The 22,216-nt window shown below is 43.6% G+C and overlaps 1 protein-coding gene across 1 annotated transcript in view; it reads right to left on the bottom strand.

The window, feature by feature from the left end:
• adam12b (ADAM metallopeptidase domain 12b) overlaps positions 1-16,540 on the bottom strand; it is a gene marked incomplete at both ends in the record, with an annotated part of 123,123 nt that extends 106,583 nt beyond the window's left edge. Inside the window, one exon of the mRNA XM_083650683.1 lies at positions 16,432-16,540. Coding sequence (XP_083506809.1) covers positions 16,432-16,540 — 109 coding nt within the window. The remainder of the gene's footprint in view (positions 1-16,431) is intronic.
• Positions 16,541-22,216: the final 5,676 nt, after the last annotated feature.

Below are 22,216 nucleotides of genomic sequence, written 5' to 3'. Positions count from 1 at the left end.
AGCTGTGGAGGAACGGCAGGGTGGATGAGTGAGAGAGGTTGTTGAAGGTGACACATCTAAAAACATAAACAACAACACACCTAAATCTGTTCACGGTTCACAGGGCGGTCCTTAACCACTTTTCAAGAGCTGTGTGTGCACCAGACGTACTGTAGATGTCTCTCTATGGCTGCTGGCTACAGCGAGACTCACTACCCCTCTCCCTACTAGACTAAAGCCCTATTTGCACGGGATAAGTATTACCTGGGGGACCTCATTTAGAATTTAGATTTAGAAATTGTCCTCCAACGTCTGTGTTTCTACTCTGCGATCCCAAAGACAGAGTGAGAGGACATGTTTACAGGACGTGTGCGCTGATGTCTTCTGATCTAAACCCTTGAGGTACAGTGTCACATTCGTGTGACTTCATAATGCATAATTGTGACTTCATGAACATTTGCAGGGCACAGCAAGAGTCCAGTAGCCTCCATACAGTACTGCCAGGCATATTAATCTACTCCCCCCCCTGCTCCTCTCACAGCTGGAGACGTCTTATTTTCCTCTGTCTCTTAAAAGCCTGATGCTGTCTTTGAACATGAGACTGAGTGATGACTGCAGCGCCGTCAGCGTCGCCACAACTGATTTCTTCAGACAGTCTGCGCGACTCGACGGCGTGTGCTCTGCCCTCTCTCTCGCTGTGGCCCAGACTCCCCCGTTTAGCCACAGTGTCTAACAAGGCTAACAAGGGCATGAAAAGGGACCTCCTCTTTTTTATGGGGCTATTTGAGACACGTGCCGACAGTCGTTTGTTGATTTTTAGTGGCGCGTGAAAACCGCGCGGGACAGAGGGCGCAGTATAACTGAGACCACAGGCTGTGGCTGGAGTAGCATTAAAAAGGCACTAATAAAAAAGAAAGCCAGGCAGACATGTTGTTCATAAATGCCTTCGACACCTCCACTGGTTCATTTAGATCTCTCAGATATACTGAATGAGTTTGCCTTAAAGGAACACTCTGCCCATTTTCAACCAGCTTTGTATCATTAGAACATCAGTAGTATATCAGAAAACTGTAAACTGTTTTGAAGTCTGTCATTTAATTTGACAGTTATTGAGTGTTAAAGTGTGGACCAGTGACATCACTGGTCCACACTAACTCAAATTAATAACTCATTAACTCAAATCAACTCTCAATTACTGTCAAACTAGATGAATGATGAATAGTTTGACAGTTATTGAGAGTTGATTTGAGTTAATGAGTTATTAATTTGAGTTAGTGTGGACCAGTGATGTCACTGGTCCACACTTTAACACTCAATAACTGTCAAATTAAATGACAGACTTCAAAACCGTTTACAGTTTTCTGATATACTACTGATGTTCTAATGATACAAAGCTGGTTGAAAATGGGCGGAGTGTTCCTTTAATTAAACAATACCAGTGCAGGGAGGGAACAGACTAAGGCATCATGTTTGTGTGTGAAAATGAAAGTGTGTGTGTCCTGTTTTTTAAGACCAGGGACCATGCTGGAAATAAGTGTCCGCACTTTCACATGTTTATCCCGTGGATTTTGTTGTCTTTTATATCCATGATCAAATAAAATCAACATCCGTCGCTGCTCCCAAAAAGAAACATTCCCTCCTCCAAGCAGGGGAGAAATTTGACATTCATGATCGTCCTCATGGGGCTGATTCCTCCTCCTTGGGGAACCTTTGGAATTCTAAATAAAACTGGGTTAATCCCATATGTTTTCTGGTGAGTATCTTGATTGCTACGGCAACCGCAATCATATTCCCATATTCGACACAAGGGAGAATCAGCTGCGGGTCATCGCGCATCTGAAAAGCCAAGTGTGTTTGGCAGTCAGAAGCATGGCGCGGCGTGCCCCCACTCTCTTTAGAAATAGCTTTGCAAACTAGACGTCTCTTGAAGCCCAACTGTAGGGTGTTGATCTGACAAGGGGAACTGATCCACCATTGTGCTCCCAGCCTGAGCAGAGCACACTATCACTAATTGGCAGGTAAATAATTGTAATTCACACGCTGGCAGCCAGGGGTCCACTTTGCTCAGCGGGGGAGAGACCGATATAAACAAACAAAATGGCCCACAATTACTTACAACAGGAAGGGTGTTGGACTCAAAGTCAACCTCATTATACAGTACATACTCTCTTATGGTACCTGATGCATCAAAAAGGCTTTTCAGACTTTTTCCAATTCATTATTACGATTAATCATTCATAAGGCCAGGCAACTAATATGCATGTATAAATAATAAATGAAAAGTGACGTGCGGCATTATTTAGGCTGCCTTTGCTTTCTAGTACAGACAGAATATATTACTTTTCATTCGCACCTAATACATGCCCATTCAGCATTGTTCCCATGCAGTCTCTCTCTTGAGACGAACAGTATAAAGAATACTGTAGACAGGAGGGATGCAGGAAGTGGGCAGCATGGGCAACAAAAAAAATAAAATAATAAGTGATGAAGGACGTGATAAAAGGCAAGGTGTGAGAACAGGAAACTAAAGCAGAGGGGGCGGAGAGAGAGAGAGAGAGAGAGAGAGAGAGAGAGAGAGAGAGAGAGAGAGAGAGAGAGAGAGAGAGAGAGAGAGGATGGCTACTGTCCACGTCCAGGCTAATTGTTAACCACATCCAAATGGGGCTTCAGAGACCTGCACTCTGGTTATTATGAAAATGGTGGTCTCGACCTAGTTTCAAGATGGAGACCAGTCTTGTTACCCATTATCACAATAGCCATCAGCTCTCAGCATAAATCAAGTCATGACGTGTGTCTCTACAGTGTGACGTCGGTTATGACGTACGTCTCCTGACTCATCACCCCATCCTCAATAGCCAATCAGCCGCTGTCAATATGACGTCTGTTATGACATCGCTGCAGAGCCTATGATGTGGCAGCACTACATACTAGCCATGGTCAGCGCGTCATCATCCTCTCCCTCCCTGATCGTTCACCTCAGTGGTTGCTGCTGTACCTGGGCTGATCGTATCCTCTGAAGCTGTGTTTTGCCCCACCCAGTCCGCCACCACCAACGTCTTGACTCCTGAAGAATTCCCTATGAGGGGGGGGTTCTCTATTCTAGTCTGAGCAGATGCCCTCCTCTCTCACCACAAGAAGTGGGGCATCTTACCACAGAGTCATTATGCCAAAACTAGTTGCCATGCTATTTGTGAATAAAGCTTTTGCTTGTCAAATTTTACCCACTGGTCTCTCATGATTGAAACACATTTACAAACTACATACAGAACACTATACTGACTACACCAGTGGTGCCCAACCAGTCGATCGCGGTCTACTGGTCGACCGCGGACTCACCCCAGGTCGATCGCGTCAAAAATCGATTATTAAAAAAAAAAAAATTATAATCAAATAAAATATAATGGAAGTACATGCAGTTGTTTATTTTAATTATGGATCATAATACAATGCAATTCCAAATGCACTTTTATTTTAAAAGTAGCCACACAGTGAGAAAAAAGAAAGTGAGAAAAAATAAATCATGTATTGGGGGAAAAAAGTGATGCATCGATTTAAGATGCATCGAGATACATCGATAATCGTAATCGAATTGAATCATAGCCCTCTGAATCGTAATCGAATCGAATCGTGAGGCCAGTGAAGATTCACAGCCCTAATGTCAAGTGGTTGTGGGACAACGAGAAAGTGTTGTGTGAGGTTAGTTACTGCAGGCTGGAAACGATGTGTGTGCGTTTGCGATGTTGAAACTGGACTGGTAGATCTCAGGAGGCTGGCTGGCTACTTGAAAAGTAGATCTTCGGTCAAAAAAGGTTGGGCACCCCTGGACTACACTATACTAACACTATACTACTGACTACACTATACTAACACTATACTGTATGGAAAAGCCGGGGGGAAAGATTCTATTCTATCCCAGCCTACATATTTTGAACTTTTGAACATTTGTAATGCCGTTCACTGGCGCTTTTATGTGCCAGATAAAAGGATTATGTAAACATAAACGCCACAGTTACCACGCTGAACAGGGAAGTATATTCATCATTATTTTTACATTATTAATACAGTACAAGAATTGCGTCAGTTTTTGTGGATTGTTGAGAATGGGTGATGAAAATGGGACGCCGGAAAAATACAGAAGAAGTAGGACAGAGAAGGAGAGACAACCCATGAAAGAGTTCAGCTTTGACCTGCTCCTCACAAAAGCGGCCTGGCTACACACAGCTTTCACATGAGGTGCTGTAATGAATGTCATGTCATCAATGAAATGAACAGCAATTAGTACTTAGTAAATAAACTGGTATGGAAAGTACTATAACACTGTAATGATGATCATAATAAATCCTAATGATTCACTTTATATAACTGGTAAACATGGTTGTGTCAGGCTCTATTGATTTTCTACAGTCAGTATGTAAATCAGTGATTCTCAAAGTGGGGTCCCGGGACTCCCAGTGGTCCTTGAGGCGGTTCCGATGGTTCCGATGGTCCCCAGCACTACGATTCCTTCCGTATAAGTAACACAATGAACAGAATGTGTATGACTATTTTGGTCATGGTTTAATACACTTTCTGTAATCTAAAAGCATCAAATCTGATCCGATGCAGGACCCTGGGACAAAATCGTATCAAATGGGGGTCCGTGGTCTAATTTGTGTCAGTTTAGGGGTTCTTGACGTGAGCGTTTGAGAACCACTGATGTAAATGATAGAGCAGTATGCAATATCATTAACTGTATCTGAAGTGTGTGTGTATATCTTGAGGAGGAAGAGACAAGAAGAAAGGTGTAGGAGGAGTTTGATATGATTCAGTCGAGTTTTGGTGACTTTTGTGCTTTCTGAGCTTCCACTTCAGATGCCAGCAAAGTGCATCGTCTCTTGAAAGAAGTCGGAGGAGTAAAGATGGCAGACGCTAAAATGTGTTCATGTTTCAGGGCAAAGTGAAACAAAGGAGCTGTACAAACACCTTACATGTAGCCAAGCTCATCCAATTACTGCTTCTTTATGAGAACAGCAGCGCTGACCTGAATACAGCTGCGCATGCTATGCTACACCTACACTGTGCCCTCGGAAATAAAGACAATGGCGAATGAAGTGGCTTTGAAAATACAGTGCAGCTATTATGACTATCTTCATAAAGACTCATTCCTGCTATTAAAAAATGGCAATCAAGCCAGCTACCCATTCAACACCAGTAAGATAGCGAGATCTATTGGGGTTGACCTTGCATTTAGCTGATCAACAAAAAGACGAGTCTCCTCAGAAAAACACATCTTACTGTCTTTCATATTTGGAGCACTTTGGTCTTGTCTTGTGAAACCCAACACTGAAATAAGATCCGGAGCTTCCTTCATAACACACACTGGTCCTTCGACCATTGTAGTTGTATGATTTAGACGTCAAAGACACTATTTTACAATTCCTCCGAGAGCTGCAACGATGAATCGATGAATCGATTATTCGATCGACGGAAGATGAATCATCAACTATTTTTATAGCCGATAATCGTTTAAGACAAAAAGGGGAAAATGGAAAAATCTAAGAATAAGTTATGAAAATAAATAACATAAAAAAAAAAAATCTACTTAGGAGGCACTGATTAACTAACTCTTTCACTTCATTTCTTATTTTGTAATGTTATATTCTTAGTTTTCTCTTGCAGTTTTCTCAGCAAAATGTTGTAGTCTGGTAAAGGGGGTACTTGGATGCAGAAATCAGGGAAAGGGGTCACTGACGCGTTTGAGAACCAACTTCCTAGACTAATGAAACCCAAGAACAGATAGATGGTCATGTTTAGAAATGAGTCGAGACGAGTGGAAGCTCTTTGAAGTGCTCGCTAAAGGCTGGATATACTGTAAGTAGTAATAGATGCTTGATGCTATGAGCAATTTGAATGAAGAGACTCTTACAGCTGAGGAGAAGGTAGCACTAGTGAGACATATCTAGGCGTTGCTTCTCCAAGGAGAATGAGTGTAAAAATATGTTCATCATCTCTCAGCGTTTTCATCTTGAACAGCACGCGCATAAATTACAGTGGGTTCAGCAAGACACTGCCCAAAGTGGCAATTTGGCAACGTTCAAAAGGGGGGGGGAATATAAATACTCTTTACAAAGACGTTTTTTCATTTTTTGCTTAGATTTAATTTGAGATTAGGTTAGCATAACAATATGTATCTGCCTTGCCCTGCGTCCGCTAACCTCTAGCAATGGTGGAAGTAGGGTGAGTAAATAAGTTGCTGTTTTAAAGTTGACTTTGTCTTAGACATTTTGATGGAGCATGACGCTGGAGCAGACTGGAGCTGGGCATTCTACTGGGGTTGGATGTCAAAGGTTGGAAGCTCCAAACAGGGTTATTTCTTTGACAGGTCATAAAACCTCGAAGTGAGATTGTTGTATTTTTTTTAATCTTCAACTTTGCAGTGTTTTTCTTAAAGGGAGACGCCAACATTCTGGTTGATTCACCTATTTGGCATATTTCCGTAAAGTAAATGGAGAATGTGGATGCCTTTATCGTCACTGTGCGTGCCCTACAAACAGCGGGACAGGCCCCACCGCTGCTTAGCTGAGGAGCTTTCACTTTGTGCTGGTTTTAGTGGCCCCTGTGGACAAAAGCGGAACACCGAGTCTCCTCCCGCTGTCTCCACCGGGCTGTTACAACCAGTTTCATGCGGACGTAACATGTGACAGACGTGCGCCCAACCAGCGCACAGGCATTCAGAAAAAACAATATAGAAATCGCCGATCTCCTTGCCGATGGTCTCATTTGCTGATGTAGGTAAGATATGAGGCATCAGTATTAAATTTAGACTGTTTCACAAGCACTTAAAGGTTCTCCAAATCTGCTTTAATAAAAGTCTGTCTGATGTGATGTACAGTATATACAGACATAAATAATGTAAGCCTATTTCTGAGTTGCTATAGGTTTAGCCATGTGGAAGTGAGCTAAAAAGTTATTTTAAGACGGCAAATGGGGTTGGTTGTCTCAGTGCAAGTGCGACTGGTTGTCACACATGCTGCAATTCCTTTGATTCTGAGGAGCGAGTTGAAGGTTTCATGATTTTCTTTGAATGTAAGCAAGGTTCATGCTGATACCTCTACTGTTGCTGTCACATGAGCACGCACAGACACACATGCACACACACAAACACACATACTCACATGAACACACACGTACACACATGTACGCACACAAACACACATACCGGTACTCACATGCACACACACATACAAACATGCATGCACACAAACATACTTAAAAATTCAAATAAATTCTAAATTATATTGTTGTTCTGCTGTATGTGTTGCTTTATATCTTAGCGTGTGAAACTGTGGCATATTATAGAACAAGGCTAGGTCGGAAACCTAGCATATGGCCAGCGCGATAAAGCGTTGCATCGGCACTCAAATCGGCACGCAAATTAGACTGGACAAAGCCAGATATAGGGCCCGCTTGCGCTGGCCAAAAATCATTAACTAGTATTATTGGGTAGGTAATATATAATAGCGAGCGCCAGTGGTTTTGGTCATTTAATTTAAAACTAACTTGGTGTCTAGCATGAAAAATATGTGTTTATAGTATTCTATGTAGAGAATTCTAAACATGATTTTCTTACATTGCATGGGAAAGATCACTAAAAAGTCTGTTTTCAGACTGGCCTTTTCAGTTGTTGTTTTTACTGAGGACATTTTCAATAAACTACATCTTAATTGACTATATTTTTGCACCAGTACTTGTATTTCTAGGCTAATCAAGTTTCAACAGTAGCCTACTTATACGTAAGCAGGATGTTTTGCTACTCCTCCACGCCTGCTCTCCGGCTCCGTTCCCACTGGCCTCTCCATACCTGGAAGTGATGGAGAGCTTTGTTGAGATGCGCTGAGTGGGACCAGTTGTCCAAAGCAGAATGAAAACAGAAGAGGGAGAGAGGGTCTAAAAGATTGGCCATGCCATCCAACCATTATGAGCTTATTATTCACACACTCTTAGAAGAAGTGGTTCTATATGGAACCTTTAAGGGTTCTATAGCTTGGTACGTATTTGGAACCCTCAAATGGTTCTATGTCGATGTAGAACCATTTCAGATGGATCATTTAAAAGAACCCTTGGGGCTCTATATAGAACCAGTTTTTAAATATAGAACCCTTTGTGGTTCTATATAGAACCTTTTTTGGGTTCGGCTGCAGGCTGATGCAACAGGTGCCTTCAGGTGAAACCGGAATTATCCCGGTTCAGATCAACGAGCATCTTTCCTGTGGGCTGCCATGAACTGAATCCACCAATCAGTCGACACATTATTTTATTTATTGATTTGTTTGTTTATCTATTTGATGGTTTGTTTGTTTGTTTGTTTATTTATTTATGAATATCTCTCTCTCTATCTCTATCTATCTATCTATCTATCTATCTATCTATCTATCTATCTATCTATCTATCTATCTATCTATATATCATCTTTCCTGTGGGCATTAAACATAGCACTGATTTCACCAATCAGTAGACGCCTTAATTAAGAAGAAGAAGGGTTCTTTGTTGTCTTACAGAAATTGTATAGAACCTTTTTAGACATGGGATTCTTTGGCAAATTATATAGAACCTAAGTTCTATATAGAACTCTAATGAACCTTATTTTCTAAGAGTGCAGCAAGAGGAGCGACCAGGGGGGGGGATCACTGGGGTGGAGAGAGAGCGAGGGGAAGGGGGGGTAAGAGGAAGAGACAGATGAAGTCTCAAAGCCGTTTGCAGGAGGAGTTGGAAATATCTCCTTTCCACAATCCCTGCTGTGCCTGTTAGCCTCCCCCTTAGCGCTCACTTTCCCCAGTGAGGATGACACCCTCTCCATGTGCTCATTAAAGCGGGTGTTGAGGGGATGGGGGGTGGGGGGGGTGTTAATCCTGGATGTGGGACCTCCACACCCACACAGGACAGCCAATTATAAGGCCTGATGGGGTAAGCAACGGGGTCAGCGGATGGCGGTGAAATCATGGTAATAGGAGACTCCGCAGTGAGTGGGTTAGTGGGGATTTGCCTCTGTGTCCCACCCCCATCCTGCGGGGGGGGAGCAACGGGGATAAGCCAATTCCCATCTCGTCCTCCACAGACTTGGGCAAATATGTCTCTGAGCTGTGCGGATTTCAGCTGGGAGGATTTGAGGATTTACAGGAACTTATCGCACACGGGTCACCTAACAGCCAGCTGTGGGGGAGAACGGGTCCCCACTCAGACGGAATGGCTTTCCGCAATGGATGTTTTCAAAGGTTAAAAAAGATCTTTAAATTCACCTCCAAAATATGGCTCTGTCACAAGCACCCCAAGGTTTTGTACTACTACTTTTCAGAGTTTTGCACAGCTTGCAAGAAGGGAAATGCCCGTGCGCACGCACACACACACACACACACACACACACGCGCACACACACACACACACACACACACACACACAAGAGGCCTCAAACTGCTGTGGGCAAAGCACAAGCAGCCTCTGCCTTACAAACGGTGTTTCACTTCACATAGAGAGCCAAAGTGAACGTCACTTCCTGCTTCAGCACTGTACCAGAGATTTTCATCCGCCATTCATTTGCCCATAGACATTTTGTAAAATGCTTATAAAAATAGTTGTACTCGGTCAAACCAAACGGTTCAGCTATATTTAGAATCAGGAGAGACCATAGAACATTTCAGTCAGACCAAGACTAAAAAAAACATCGAAAAAATATGTTCTTTAAATCCGCAAATTGTGTAAGTTTTGGTCAGAGTGAAATGTTATGCGCTCTCTCCTGTTTCTAAATATATCTGAACCGTTTGGTTTGAACAAGTAAAACTATTTCTATCCGCATTTTACGAAATGTCTATGCGAAAATAAATGGCGGATGAAAATCTCTGGTACAGTGCTGAAGCAGGAAGTAGGCGGTCACTTTGGCTCTCTATAATATGGCCTCAGTGGTACAGAACATCTTCTACTCCCAGATCAACATCTTCCACAGTTTACAGGCTGATGATGGTCTGAGAGCATGGCTGGACTCCAATCATCAACAACGACAATCTGAGAACACACCTTACACACTTTCAATATACCTTCCCATCCTGCATGCATGCGTACATATCAACCGCTTGCTTGGCGTTCATAGACAAGCAGGGCTGTACGTGTCTTCTGGATGGAATGGCGAAAATGTACCAGACGAACATCATCTTAATCTTACTGCAAATACAAACGGAGTTGGTGAGATAAACAATTTAGCAATAATAAATAGGAAATCTATTTTCTTAATCTCGAGTAACGTTACACTCGCAACTCACTAGCACAAATTTCTCTTAGCACAGAATTAATTTTTAATAGCATGTGCGAGAAAAAGCTGTAGCGCTGTACACAGCTCTGACAAGTTGTTGTGACAGCGTTGACTCCATGTTTTTTACTCTCCCTCCCTACTCTACCGGCCGCCCATTCATTTCAATGACAGTTGCTCACCCAGCTTAACCTGATGGAGTTCAGGGCCACCCCATCTGGTTGCTGCTGTGCTGTCTCCCACCCAGCTTTCTCACACTTCATTCTGCAGCACGACGTGAAGCTGTCACTTCTCACCCTGTTTCGCTGTGCGTCTCACTCATCTTTGTCTCTCTATTGCTTTTCCTCACTTTCATTCGTCTCTTCCCCATCTTGTCTCTCTCTCTCTCTCTCTCTCTCTGTCACTTCTTTCACTCGTCCTTCTCGGATGCGAGTGGCGCTGGCATGTGCTTGTGTCTTTGTGTCTTTGTGTCACATAGCATCTCTCTATCTTACGACGTCTCTGATCTTATCCTGAGGCGCAGGCGGCGCGGCGCGAGCTGGAAGACGCTAAATCACTGCGATGGCTGTAATGGCCAATGATGCTTAACAGGGGGGAGACGTTGCTAACTGTGTCTGTCGTTCCCTCGCGGGGCAACAAATCAATGCGGGCATGTCCTCAAAACGTCAAGCGACAGCCCCGCACGGCGGCGTTTGAAAGACGGAACCGGGAAGAGGTTATTTCCTAAATGGCTTTACCAGAGAGAGGTCGTTTCAACAGGATGGCAGCCATACGTCAGCGTTCCTCCGCCACAGACCGGACTGGAGGATGTGTGTGAGTTACATGGCAGGAAACTGTGTTGAGAGGTGGGCTAGCTCCTTAGAGAGGCGGGGGGAGTGTGCGTGTGTGAATTTCTACGCTTGTGTGTTTCAGTTGGGGGTGGGGGGCGATCAGGGCGAGTTTCGTTCTCCTATCCTCCGCGATATTTGAACAACACAGACATTCTTAATCCTTCTCATTAATTCTGTCTGATGCTGCGGTCGGACCAGACGATGATATCCTCAGATCTAATCCGGCTCATTTGTTTTTCCAGCTAATTGTTTATTGAACTGCCGGTAAATGACAAATCACAGAGAGTACACAATCTCGCTGAAATCACGCTGAAATGAGAATCAACAACAACAACAACACAATTGCGGGTGTCCTCTCCCCAGAGAGAGAGAGAGAGAGAGAGAGGGAGGGAGAGAGAGAGAGGGAGAGAGAGAGAGAAGAGAGAGAGAGGGAGAGAGAGCGAGAGAGAGAGAGGGAGAAAGAGAGGGAGAGAGAGAGAGGGAGAGAGAGAGACAGAGAGGGAGAGAGAGAGAGGGAGAGAGAGAGAGAGAGAGAGAGAGAGAGAGATTCATCAAAGATTTGTAAACAGAGCCTACTCTATTCTTGGCCCTGAGAGGTTATTTGCTGGAGAAGTTTAGAAGTTAACACAACTCTACAAAGGCATATTCAGCTTAATTTAAGATGTCGCATACTATTCCAAATTAATGCATTGAATGGTCCAGTCAGTGTTTGTAAATGCAAAAAAAAACTACCCCAATGCAACTCTGATCTGATCTAAAACGGATGCATTCCTTCATATTGACTTTGTAGATTTATAGACAGTTCTTTTCGGAACTTTTACATCCGATCAACATTCATACGATGGTAGCTCTATTATCTTTTACACAGACATGTATCATTATTGCCAAGACAACGAATCTAGTAGGAACCATCATCACCTATCCTCTTTTCATCATTTCCGTACATTCTTTCTGAAGCCGTAAATTGAAATCACAGATGTCAGCGTCAACGGTTAGGGTCAGGGTCAAGACAACCTATCTTCTTTTAGGCAACGAGAGACATACGAGACATTGTACAGATCAAATCAATGCAAGTTTGAACGCTGAACTTTCAGTGTTATAATACATTCATTTTTCCTCACCGGTACTCGACACATTTATTCTTAAACAGTGGAAGGACTCATCTTCTGCTAGGAGAAGATGAGTCCTTCCACTGTTTAGCAACTGGAATCATCTGCGCTTCTATACGTAGATGTTGAGAGAAAACAGTAACCAGCGACAAGAACACAACTCTCTGGAGCTCAACAGGCACAATTAGGGCATTTTCACACCTGTAGCTCGTTTGCTTTGTTCCAATTCGGGGGTTTAATTGATACAAATAGGCCTTATTCACAGCAGCCATGTTGTGTCTAAAAGGCAGGAAGTAGCACAGGTGCGCCAAAACATTAATTAGGGTTTCAAACTTCCAGTCCATTTATGTGTTCCAATACTGGGGCCCTAATTAGAGAGTTGGTTGCACCTGTGTTTTACCCTGCCTTTTAGACACAAAATGGCGGCTGTGAATTGAAATAGGCCCATTGTTGCATTCGTGCCCTGGTTCGTTTGTGTTCACACATCCACAAATCAAACGGTCCAAGTAGGATTGCTAAACCTCCTGGATTGGCCAGGAGACTCTGGTAATAGCCTCCCGGGATGAAAAAAATAATAATTCCCAGAGATTTGATAAGATTATAAAAATCTGTGTGTGTGTTGGGTAGGCCTACATTGTATGTTGGGGTGAGTGACAGAGACAGACAGAGAGAGAAAGTAGGAGGGAGAGAGAGTCTAACCGCCTCCCATTTAAAAAAGCAAATCTCTGGTAATTAATTTGGCAAAGATAAAACAAAGACCCTCGCAACCTCTTACTATCATGGAGGCTTGAGAGACGAGAGGACTACGCATATGAACGCCTGTCAGGAATGAAATATTCATATATCATTTACTGTAATAATACGAACATTTTGAGGAAGACACTGCAATCAGACAATCATCACAGAAGAAGGCTGGCTCCTCTGATGAGCCCATGACTTGTTTTCATTTGAGCAGTCTAAACTGCTGATGATTGCGAAATCATGCAAAAATCGCCAAAAAGTTGATCCATACAAATGTTTGACGAGTCGCCAAACCAGGATGTGAAGAATGAAGATGTTGTTTTTAACAGATAAATACGTTTGTCCTCAGCCCATTGTGCAAAGCGCAGCTGGCTATACAGGAGCTGGTTTATCCAAAAATGTGCGAGGCTTCCCGCAGTTGTGTCGGATCTAGGTCGGATCACGTTCTCACCACAAAACGAACCGCACCAGAGATGGTTTGGAAAGCAGACTGAGAGACCACCCTTTCTTGACGATCTCAGCTCACTTGTTTGGAGTTTGCATGTTCTCCCCGTGCTCCCCCAGGGGGTTCCTCCGTATATAACCCCCCCCCACTAAAAACATGCAGAAGATCAGATCGTCATCGTCATCCGACCAGTGACGACAACATCCGAAGTTGGTCCCCGGGCGCTGTACGAGAAAGCGACCACTGCTCCTGGCCTGCCGCTCGGAGGAAAGGACATGCCTGGATGGGTTAAATGCAGAGGACGCTTTTCACCGGCCACCGTCAGCATGAGTGTGTTGTGGCCGCATGCATGTGTTGTGGTGTTCGTGTGACAATAAAAGACGGGGCTTGTCCCGTTACGACGACAAGATGCAGTTATGAAATTCTACAGGTGTGTAGTTCACATCACACTGAAGGCCAAGTTCGAAGATCGTTGTGGCCCAAGCAAGGGGGTCAGAAGTAGCCACCCCCCCCCCCCCCACACACACACACACACACACACACATTTTACGCCCCTGGTCCACGTTCGTTTTAAGTCGAGGGTGTGTTTGATGCCATCGCAAGGTGGTCTCTAGTCTTTTTATCAATGCAAACCTCGTGCTATACAGTACCATCACTATTAGTGACGTGAAAGAAATGCACTGTTATTATTATCGCCCGGTATGTGCTTCAACTCCAGCACATTGTGAACAGGACACACGCATCATTTCTATCTGATGCATGATCAATAAAATGAATAGAATGAATGCACACAGGCACGTTATTAACTGCTCACACTGCAGGATTTGAACACTAATGAACAATCACTTTATAGGCCTAGTTACATCCTGGACTCTGTTAATGCTGTAATACTTGAAATGAATTAGAGCTACATATTGTACTCCGATTGCATCTTATTATCCCTGCTGATTAATATCCAATATGTGTTCATCTGCTAAAGATGAATTACTTGCACTGGCACTTATACTGCAACTGTTAATTACCACTGTAATTTTGTACTAAGTTGTCTTGTTGCATTTGCTCCTAATCTTTTCGTACTCTAGTGTGGCTCCAAGAAAAAAATATCTTCATTTTCACTGTACACTTGTGTAAGATGGAATGTAAATCATGTTGAAAATGCCAGGGACAAAATTATCTTTTCACAGCTCCTGCAACTCTGTCTTAGCATCACTAAAAAACAACAACAACAACAACAACAACAACAACAGCAGAATCTCTGAATTGAAAAAAAATCTTGTCTGATTTCCAGGGAGAGAGAAAAAAAAGCAATTTGAACAATTCTGTCCAAGTCATGGGAGGTTTGCCTGGAGGAATGCTCTCTCTATCTCCCTTCAAAGTCCACAGTCAAACACTGACTCACAAAGTACAGCACGATAGAGACATTTGGTGCGTGGTGGTGGTCTCTCTCTGCGCTCCTCTGGTGGTGGTGGTGGTGGTGGAGGCCACGGCAAACTGCTCAGAGAGGAGCTGCACTCAATAACCCGCTGACATCAAAGAGGTGCTACTATTTTTACTCCCTGTGTTCACGTCGTATTGGATCACCCTGTGAGTGCGTTTTAATGACCCCACACTGAGATGATGATGTGTGCCGTAAACATCCGCTGTACTGCAGACCCCCCCCCCCCCCACCCCCACCCCCTTCAGGGGAGGAGCTTAGCTTATATTTATAATGATGTGCCCCTCCCTCCCCTGCTCCTGGGCATCAGGTGGAGCACCAAAATGACTGACAATGAAAAGTGTGTGTGTGTGTATATATGTGTATATCTATATCTATATCTATATCTATATCTATATCTATATTTGTTTTTTTTACGGAATTAAGTATGTAACCTTGCTTTCAACCTAACTTGAATTGCATTATACATTTATAAGAAATCATTCATTCATCAATCGTAAACCTCAATCTTTACAATTTCGCCTCTCTTATGTGTGGTACTTGGATGTTGTTGGTGGGTTTGTTGGCTCATTTAGTTTTCGATCTTGCTCAATCCGATTCTCAACCCGTCTCAAAACACCACAAAACCCAGTTGGCCACGGCCAGTCCAATACAGACATTCTGATATGTGCCACTGCCAGCACAGTATAGAACCCCACTGTACTTTATATTCAGCTGAATCTATAAAGTGATTGTATTCCCCATATTACATAGGCGTGTACAGTGTCTCACTATAGCTTTATCCATGTCATTTTCTCTTGCTAAACAGTACACACACTACTATGCACACAGCCATAGTGCAAACACGCACACACCCACACACAAAGAAGTAACCCTGGCACGTGCTCTGCCCCTCACAAACACTATATAACCCTCTCACCACGTCTTATTGATGGATGATTTAATTTAGCACAGAGCACTCAATAATAACATCCTGGGTGGTTTGTGTTTACCACCTCAAGATAAGCTGTCTCCTGGATGTTCAACTCATCTCTCCAGCTGACAGCAGCTGTCTGTCTGTCTGACTTCCCTCTATTGTTGCACATCATCAGCACCATCTAGGCCTGTTTGAGCAGGAGGATGAGGCTAAAAAAAGTCTGTCTCTCCACGCTTTCTCTCTCAAATGTCACAATGCCTGGAATGACAATGAAACTTGAACTGACTGAAAAGAGAAATGTCAAAAAGGAAATGATGGGTGTAAAGCAAGCCTATACATATAATTTAATGACAGTAAGCCTAATACTATACATTTTAGAGGGATATTACAAGGATATGCATAATGTATGAATATTATAGAAACACCAGGGAAGATACTGCACTACCATAATAGCAACACTACTATATTAGCCTAAGGTTATGCCTATATAGGAGCTAGTATAAACACACACTAGCCTACTGAGTAGCTTACTACTGACAAGTGACTCCCTATATTAGGAATATTAAAGAGTGATTTTTCTTCAGACATTTCAATTATCCAGCCAGCCAAATGATCTCTCACTCAGCTGAGCTCAACTCCATTAAAAAAAACGTCTTATGAATGATTATTCACAGCTTTATTATAACGTTATTTCACTCACCTTCGTGCATGTTGTAAATGGTGTTGTCAGCATTCTGGACTGCCGTGGAGAGCGAGAGGACGTGGAGCGCGATCAGAAAGGCAAAGTTATTCCGCCGCCAGTTTCTCATGTTGTCCGCGGCTTGGGTAAAGCGCACCGGTCAGACTGCGTTATGGCAACACGACCATAATAACAACAGAGGTGATGGGAACCAGTCGACAGGCAGGTACGGTGTTGGAGTGTTGGAGTGGGAAAGACCACAAGACTCCACTAACGAGAGGAGAGGAGATATAGACTCGTCCAAGATACGGCACACACACAGCCACAGGCTGTCAGTCCAAAAGACAAGCTGTCAAAAAGTTTTCGTTCGGGTTTTTGCGCGCAAAGATTCGGAGGAGAAATAGGACTGACGTTACGAATAATAGATTGAAAATGGTTGCTGTGAAGGTGTTGCTAAAGAACATGGCAAGGAGCGATACAACAGAGAGAAAGAGGAGATGTTATGTTGGAGAAGCATGCAGACCATCCCCTCCTCGCACCGGAGCAGCTTCACTTCGCCATGTGCGCCACACAGACTCTGTCGGGTCCTAGCGCCGTGAGGTTTCATCCAATCAGTTCAGTTGTCAAATCAGATCTCGGGATGGATGTAATAATTTGCATAGACAATTACTGAGTCTGTGAAACCTATTCGGGCGTGCTGACAGCATTTCAGGATAGTGTGCACGGTGCACCTACAATTTAAATGTTTAACAGCGTTATGCTTTTAATTAAAGCATTCATAATTAAACTTACACATAAATTATAGCCCATCAGGGTCAGGGGGGGGGGGGGGGGGCATCAATCAATCAAAATGCTGTGCCACCCCCACATCTTTGAATGCCTCTGGGATGAAAAATAAAATAAAATAAAAAATAATACAAATGTGTGTGTGTGTGTGTGTGTGTGTGTGTGTGTGTGTGTGTGTGTGTGTGTGTGTGTGTGTGTGTGTGTGTGTGTGTGCGTGTGTGCGTGCGTGTGCGTGTGCGTGTGTGTGTGTGTCAGTGTGTGTCTCACTTACACAGAAAGACAAACTGTCATCACCCCCTGGCCCCATTGTGTTTAGAGTTGGCTTCTGTACCCTGCCTGGTTTAGTCTAATCTAGTTTAGTCTGTGTATGCTGCAGGCGAAAAAACACAGATGTCTCTTTAGCAGGCATCAATTCACTTCCTATCTCAACCGAGGCTACACAGGGCTCTGCAAAGGAAAGGATGGTTGAGTTGTGTCCTTCCAATCCCATAGTGTATCACAGAATAGTTATCGTTTTCTCCATGAAGACAAGCTTTGTGAAAAGCTACTGAATTGAGTGAGTGAAAGAGAGTGAGAAAACCACACACCCTAGAAAACATCCTCTGTTCCAGCTGCTACTATAAATCGATCTGTTTTGTCAGTGTTGTGAAACGTCTCCATTCCTCCTCTCTTGCCTGTTGCTCCTCGAAGTCTGGCTGCATGGAAACAGGCTGCTGGTATAAGCTCTGCCATTGGTGCCGACCCGCTCTGACTGACTGGCTGCGACCATATATGGATTTCCTTTCCGCCCTCCGTGACGAATCTGTCGATCTCAAATGCCTCTGCCGCTGTGCGTGTCGAATCTGACGATCTCACCTGCGCCGCTGTGAAACAACATCAACAACCATGCTAGCTCGTTGCTACACGCTGAAAACGATTGGATCTGGATTGTGCTTGCTTGGCACTTTTGGTGTTTGGTTGTAAAAGTAAACAGAGCCTCCCCCCCCCACTATAGCAGAGTGGAGGTATGGCAAGCGAGACTACTCATCCTCAATCTTCGTTGGTGATAATGTAGGCCAGTGGTTCTCAAACCTTTTCACACCAAGGACCCCTAAACTGACACAAATTAGACCACGGACCCCCATTTGATAGCCTATGATTTTGTCCCAGGGCCCCCCATCTGATAACCTTTTAGCATTTGTGAAGACCCTCCCACTCTCCTGTCTTGCAGGGGCCTGGTGTTGGGGTCATTAGGCTGATTGGGCAAAGTTAACAAATTTAAAACGGCAAGGCAGCGTCCTCTCTCCATACTTCTTCTCCCTGTACAATAGCTGCACCTCCAGCCATCAGTCGGATGACACCACCCTCATAGGGCTCATCTCTGATGGTGACGAGTCTGCCTACAGGTGGGGGATCGACAACCTGATGGCTTGGTGCGGTCAAAACAACATGGAGTTCAATGCTCAAAAGACAGTGGAGATGGTTGTGGACTACAGGAGGAACGCAGCCCCACCTCCCCTATCACCTGGGTGACTCTCCAGTTAACACTGTGGAGTAATTTCGCTTCCAATGATGGGGTCCATCATCAGCCAGGACCTAAAATGGGAGCTGAATATCAGAGCTCTCACCAAGAAGGCACAACAGAGGATGTACTTTCTTCAGCGGCTGAGGAAGTACAAGTTGCCAAAGGCAGCGTTGGTGCTTTTCTACACCTCCACCGTCGAGACCATCCTCACCTCCTGCATCCCCGTCTGGTATGCTGCTGCTGCTGCCCTCAAGGACATCTCGAGACTGCAGCGCATCATCCGCCGTGCTGAGAAAAGGAAAGGCGGTTGGATGCAGCCTGTAATCCCTTCAGGACCTGCACGCTGACAGGACGCTGAAGCGGTCTCGGATAATCATAGCCTTGTTTGTAATCTGATTACTTACTGTGGCTATCAAAGTGAATGTTGAATCGTGAATGTGTTACTTATGGTTGGAAATAGTGAAAATAAATGACCTTTTTTGCTTGGGACCCATTCATGGACCCCCCTCAAGGACCCCTGGGGGTCCACTTTGAGAAGCACTGCTACCTTAGTTCAGGTTCAATGGAGTACCCGTTATATGAGTAGTGTAGATATTAGCTGCTGTTGTTGTTGTTGTTGTTGTTGTTGAAATCACTAGACCTATGCACAGCCACTGCTGGAGAGAGACTCAAAAGTTGTGTTTGAGGTGACATTGCTGCCACAAAAAGAAGCTGTAAAAATCTATGGGGCTGCATTATTCATTTAGTATCGATGCCGGTGACATGACCAAACTTTTAAAAATCAATTGAAAGAATCATTGAAAAGTGCACAATTGTTTCTCTATGAATATCAGCATTGATTCAGTCCTGTCGGAGTCAGACATTTTAATTTGGAACCATCAGGGTCAAGGCGTGGGGGAAGCCGGGCCAGGCCTCTCAGAGCACAGTCCACATTATGCAGAGACAGTGTAACTTACAACCTGGATCATTTACATGGGCATCAGGCAGCCAGGAGATATCCAAAAACAGCGTTGTTGTGCCGTGTGTTTGTATTAGAAGATCATTCCCAAATGGCACATCCTTGCAATAACTACGTACAGGATTTATTAGCCACTCCATCCTGGAATAGTATGGGATGAAATCAGCAGAACACAATTCAGCCCTTACATTACATTTACACAATTCAGCCACAATTCAAAGTCAAATTCATCTTTAACTTTGTGTACTGTGGGTTTTGTCTTCTCGGTTTTGTTTTTGGCAAATTAATTTCACTCAAAACACGAGTGTAGGGAGATGGAGACAGTACGTAACCACAACTGTACAAAAGCATACAATAAGAGCAATTACACTTAATGGATAATGAAATAGCTTGTTACTGCGTCATAGCAGTGTTGGGGGAGCGAGAACAGAAAGAAACAGAAATGATCAGGTGCTGGATTATTTACACAACATCATAGTGTATTATTAGCACAATATCAATTCTTGCTTTTTTCAATATCAAAATGATCATCCTATCACGATTATCACGACACCCCTAGTACAGTATGAAATCTTGATCAATGAATCTGATCTTATATTTTAGATGATTTAAAGTATAGCCGCCATTTGCCTTGGTGGAGATGCAAAGGCCTTGGAAATAAATTTATAGATATGTGTCAACTTAAAGGAACACTCTGCCCATTTTCAACCAGCTTTGTATCATTAGAACATCAGTAGTATATCAGAAAACTGTAAACTGTTTTGAAGTCTGTCCTTTAATTTGACAGTTATTGAGTGTTAAAGTGTGGACCAGTGACATCACTGGTCCACACTAACTCAAATGAATAACTCATTAACTCAAATCAACTCTCAATAACTGTCAAACTAGATGAATGACTTCAGTTTGACAGTTATTGAGAGTTGATTTGAAATAATGAGTTATTAATTTGAGTTAGTGTGGACCAGTGATGTCACTGGTCCCCACTTTAACACTCAATAACTGTCAAATTAAAGGACAGACTTCAAAACAGTTTACAGTTTTCTGATATACTACTGATGTTCTAATGATACAAAGCTGGTTGAAAATGGGCGGAGTGTTCCTTTAACTATTTATATTTGTCCGAGAAACAAATTTGAAGCTTTTAACATAATTCAATCAGGCGTGTCCAAACTTTGGACTGGCAGTGTATGTCCTTGTCTCAGATGTGCCACAGAGATGTCAGTCAGCTGTGCAGGCTTATATGTATTGACTGACTGCAGTCACATGGCTTCACCCGCAGACTCCTCTCTTATTACAATGTCTTCTCTGGTGCGGAGCTCCATAGCTCCATGACAAAGACTCCTTTCACAGACGCTCTCTCTCTCTGTCTCCTGACTTCTATTAGCTGGGAATTCCAGCGTTCCGGATGGGAGGTTCCTGAATCCTCGAGGCGAGACGAGAGAGCCGGTGACAAACCCCTCTCGGTTTCATAAACACCTATAGCAATGATGACACACAGGCCCGGGTGCTCCAAGCGTCAACACCCACAACTTCTCAGAAAATGAGACTGCTGCAATATAGAGGGTCTGTGGAATACTTTTTTTTATTTCATTTCGAGATACAGTAATACAATTTAGAGGAGAATGATGATATTCTAGATCAGGAATCAAATCATTAGGTCTACGCTGCAGAAAAGAAAGGAGTAAGATTATCTGTATTGCATTTAATCACTGGGTCTTAAATTAATTTGAGAGAGAAAATAACAGTAATATGTTATTGCTTTCATAGTTCCGCAGACAAAGCCTTCTCAGTTTGTGTGTCTGGGTGGTGTAAGGTGGCTGGGCAGTGTGGATGTCTGTCTGCACACAACATAGACTACAGTATCTCAGCCTCATGCACTTTTTAATTATTATTACTATTATTATTATGATTTTTCCCTGTTTTCTCGCCAATTATACTTGGCCAATTTATCCCCATGCTGCCCTATTGGCTGCCCCGGTCGCTGCTCCACCCTCTGCCGATCTGGGGAGAGCCGAGACTAGCGCCACGCTTCCTCCTCAACTGACAGCGGAGAGCTTCACCAGCAGGACGTCATAGCATGTGGGAGGATCACGCTATTCCCCACCAGTTCCCTTCCACCCTGCCCGGGCGCCCCGACCAACCAGAGGAGGCGCTAGTGCAGCGACCAGGACACATACCGCCAATCCGGCTTCCCCACCCTCAGGCACAGCCAATCGTGCCTGTAGGTCACACGTGGATATGAACCTGCAACCCTCGTGAACTTAACTCTTAGCGCTCTTTAAGAGGAAGTCAAAATGTATGGTCAGCATAATGGCTTATTTTGCCTTCCATGATTCATACAACCTGCCATTGGTCACAACTATTGTGCCATTGGCAGAAATATCTGTCTTGACTATTATCACTATTATATCCATGTTTTGTGTATTGAAAAAACCCTCGTGAATAATGGTGGTTCTTTCATCCTCCTGTTGCATTCCTTTGTAAAGCCATGATAATACAAAGAACAAAGTTACAATTTAGGATACAAAAAGGGCGATGCGTATGCACAGGCATGGCAA

The sequence above is a fragment of the Poromitra crassiceps genome (genome assembly GCF_964638095.1).
Source record: "Poromitra crassiceps genome assembly, chromosome: 14".
Taxonomy (NCBI): Eukaryota; Metazoa; Chordata; class Actinopteri; order Beryciformes; family Melamphaidae; genus Poromitra; species Poromitra crassiceps.
The sequence above is the reverse complement of the archived record's forward strand: the minus strand, read 5'-3'. Positions and strand labels throughout refer to the sequence as shown.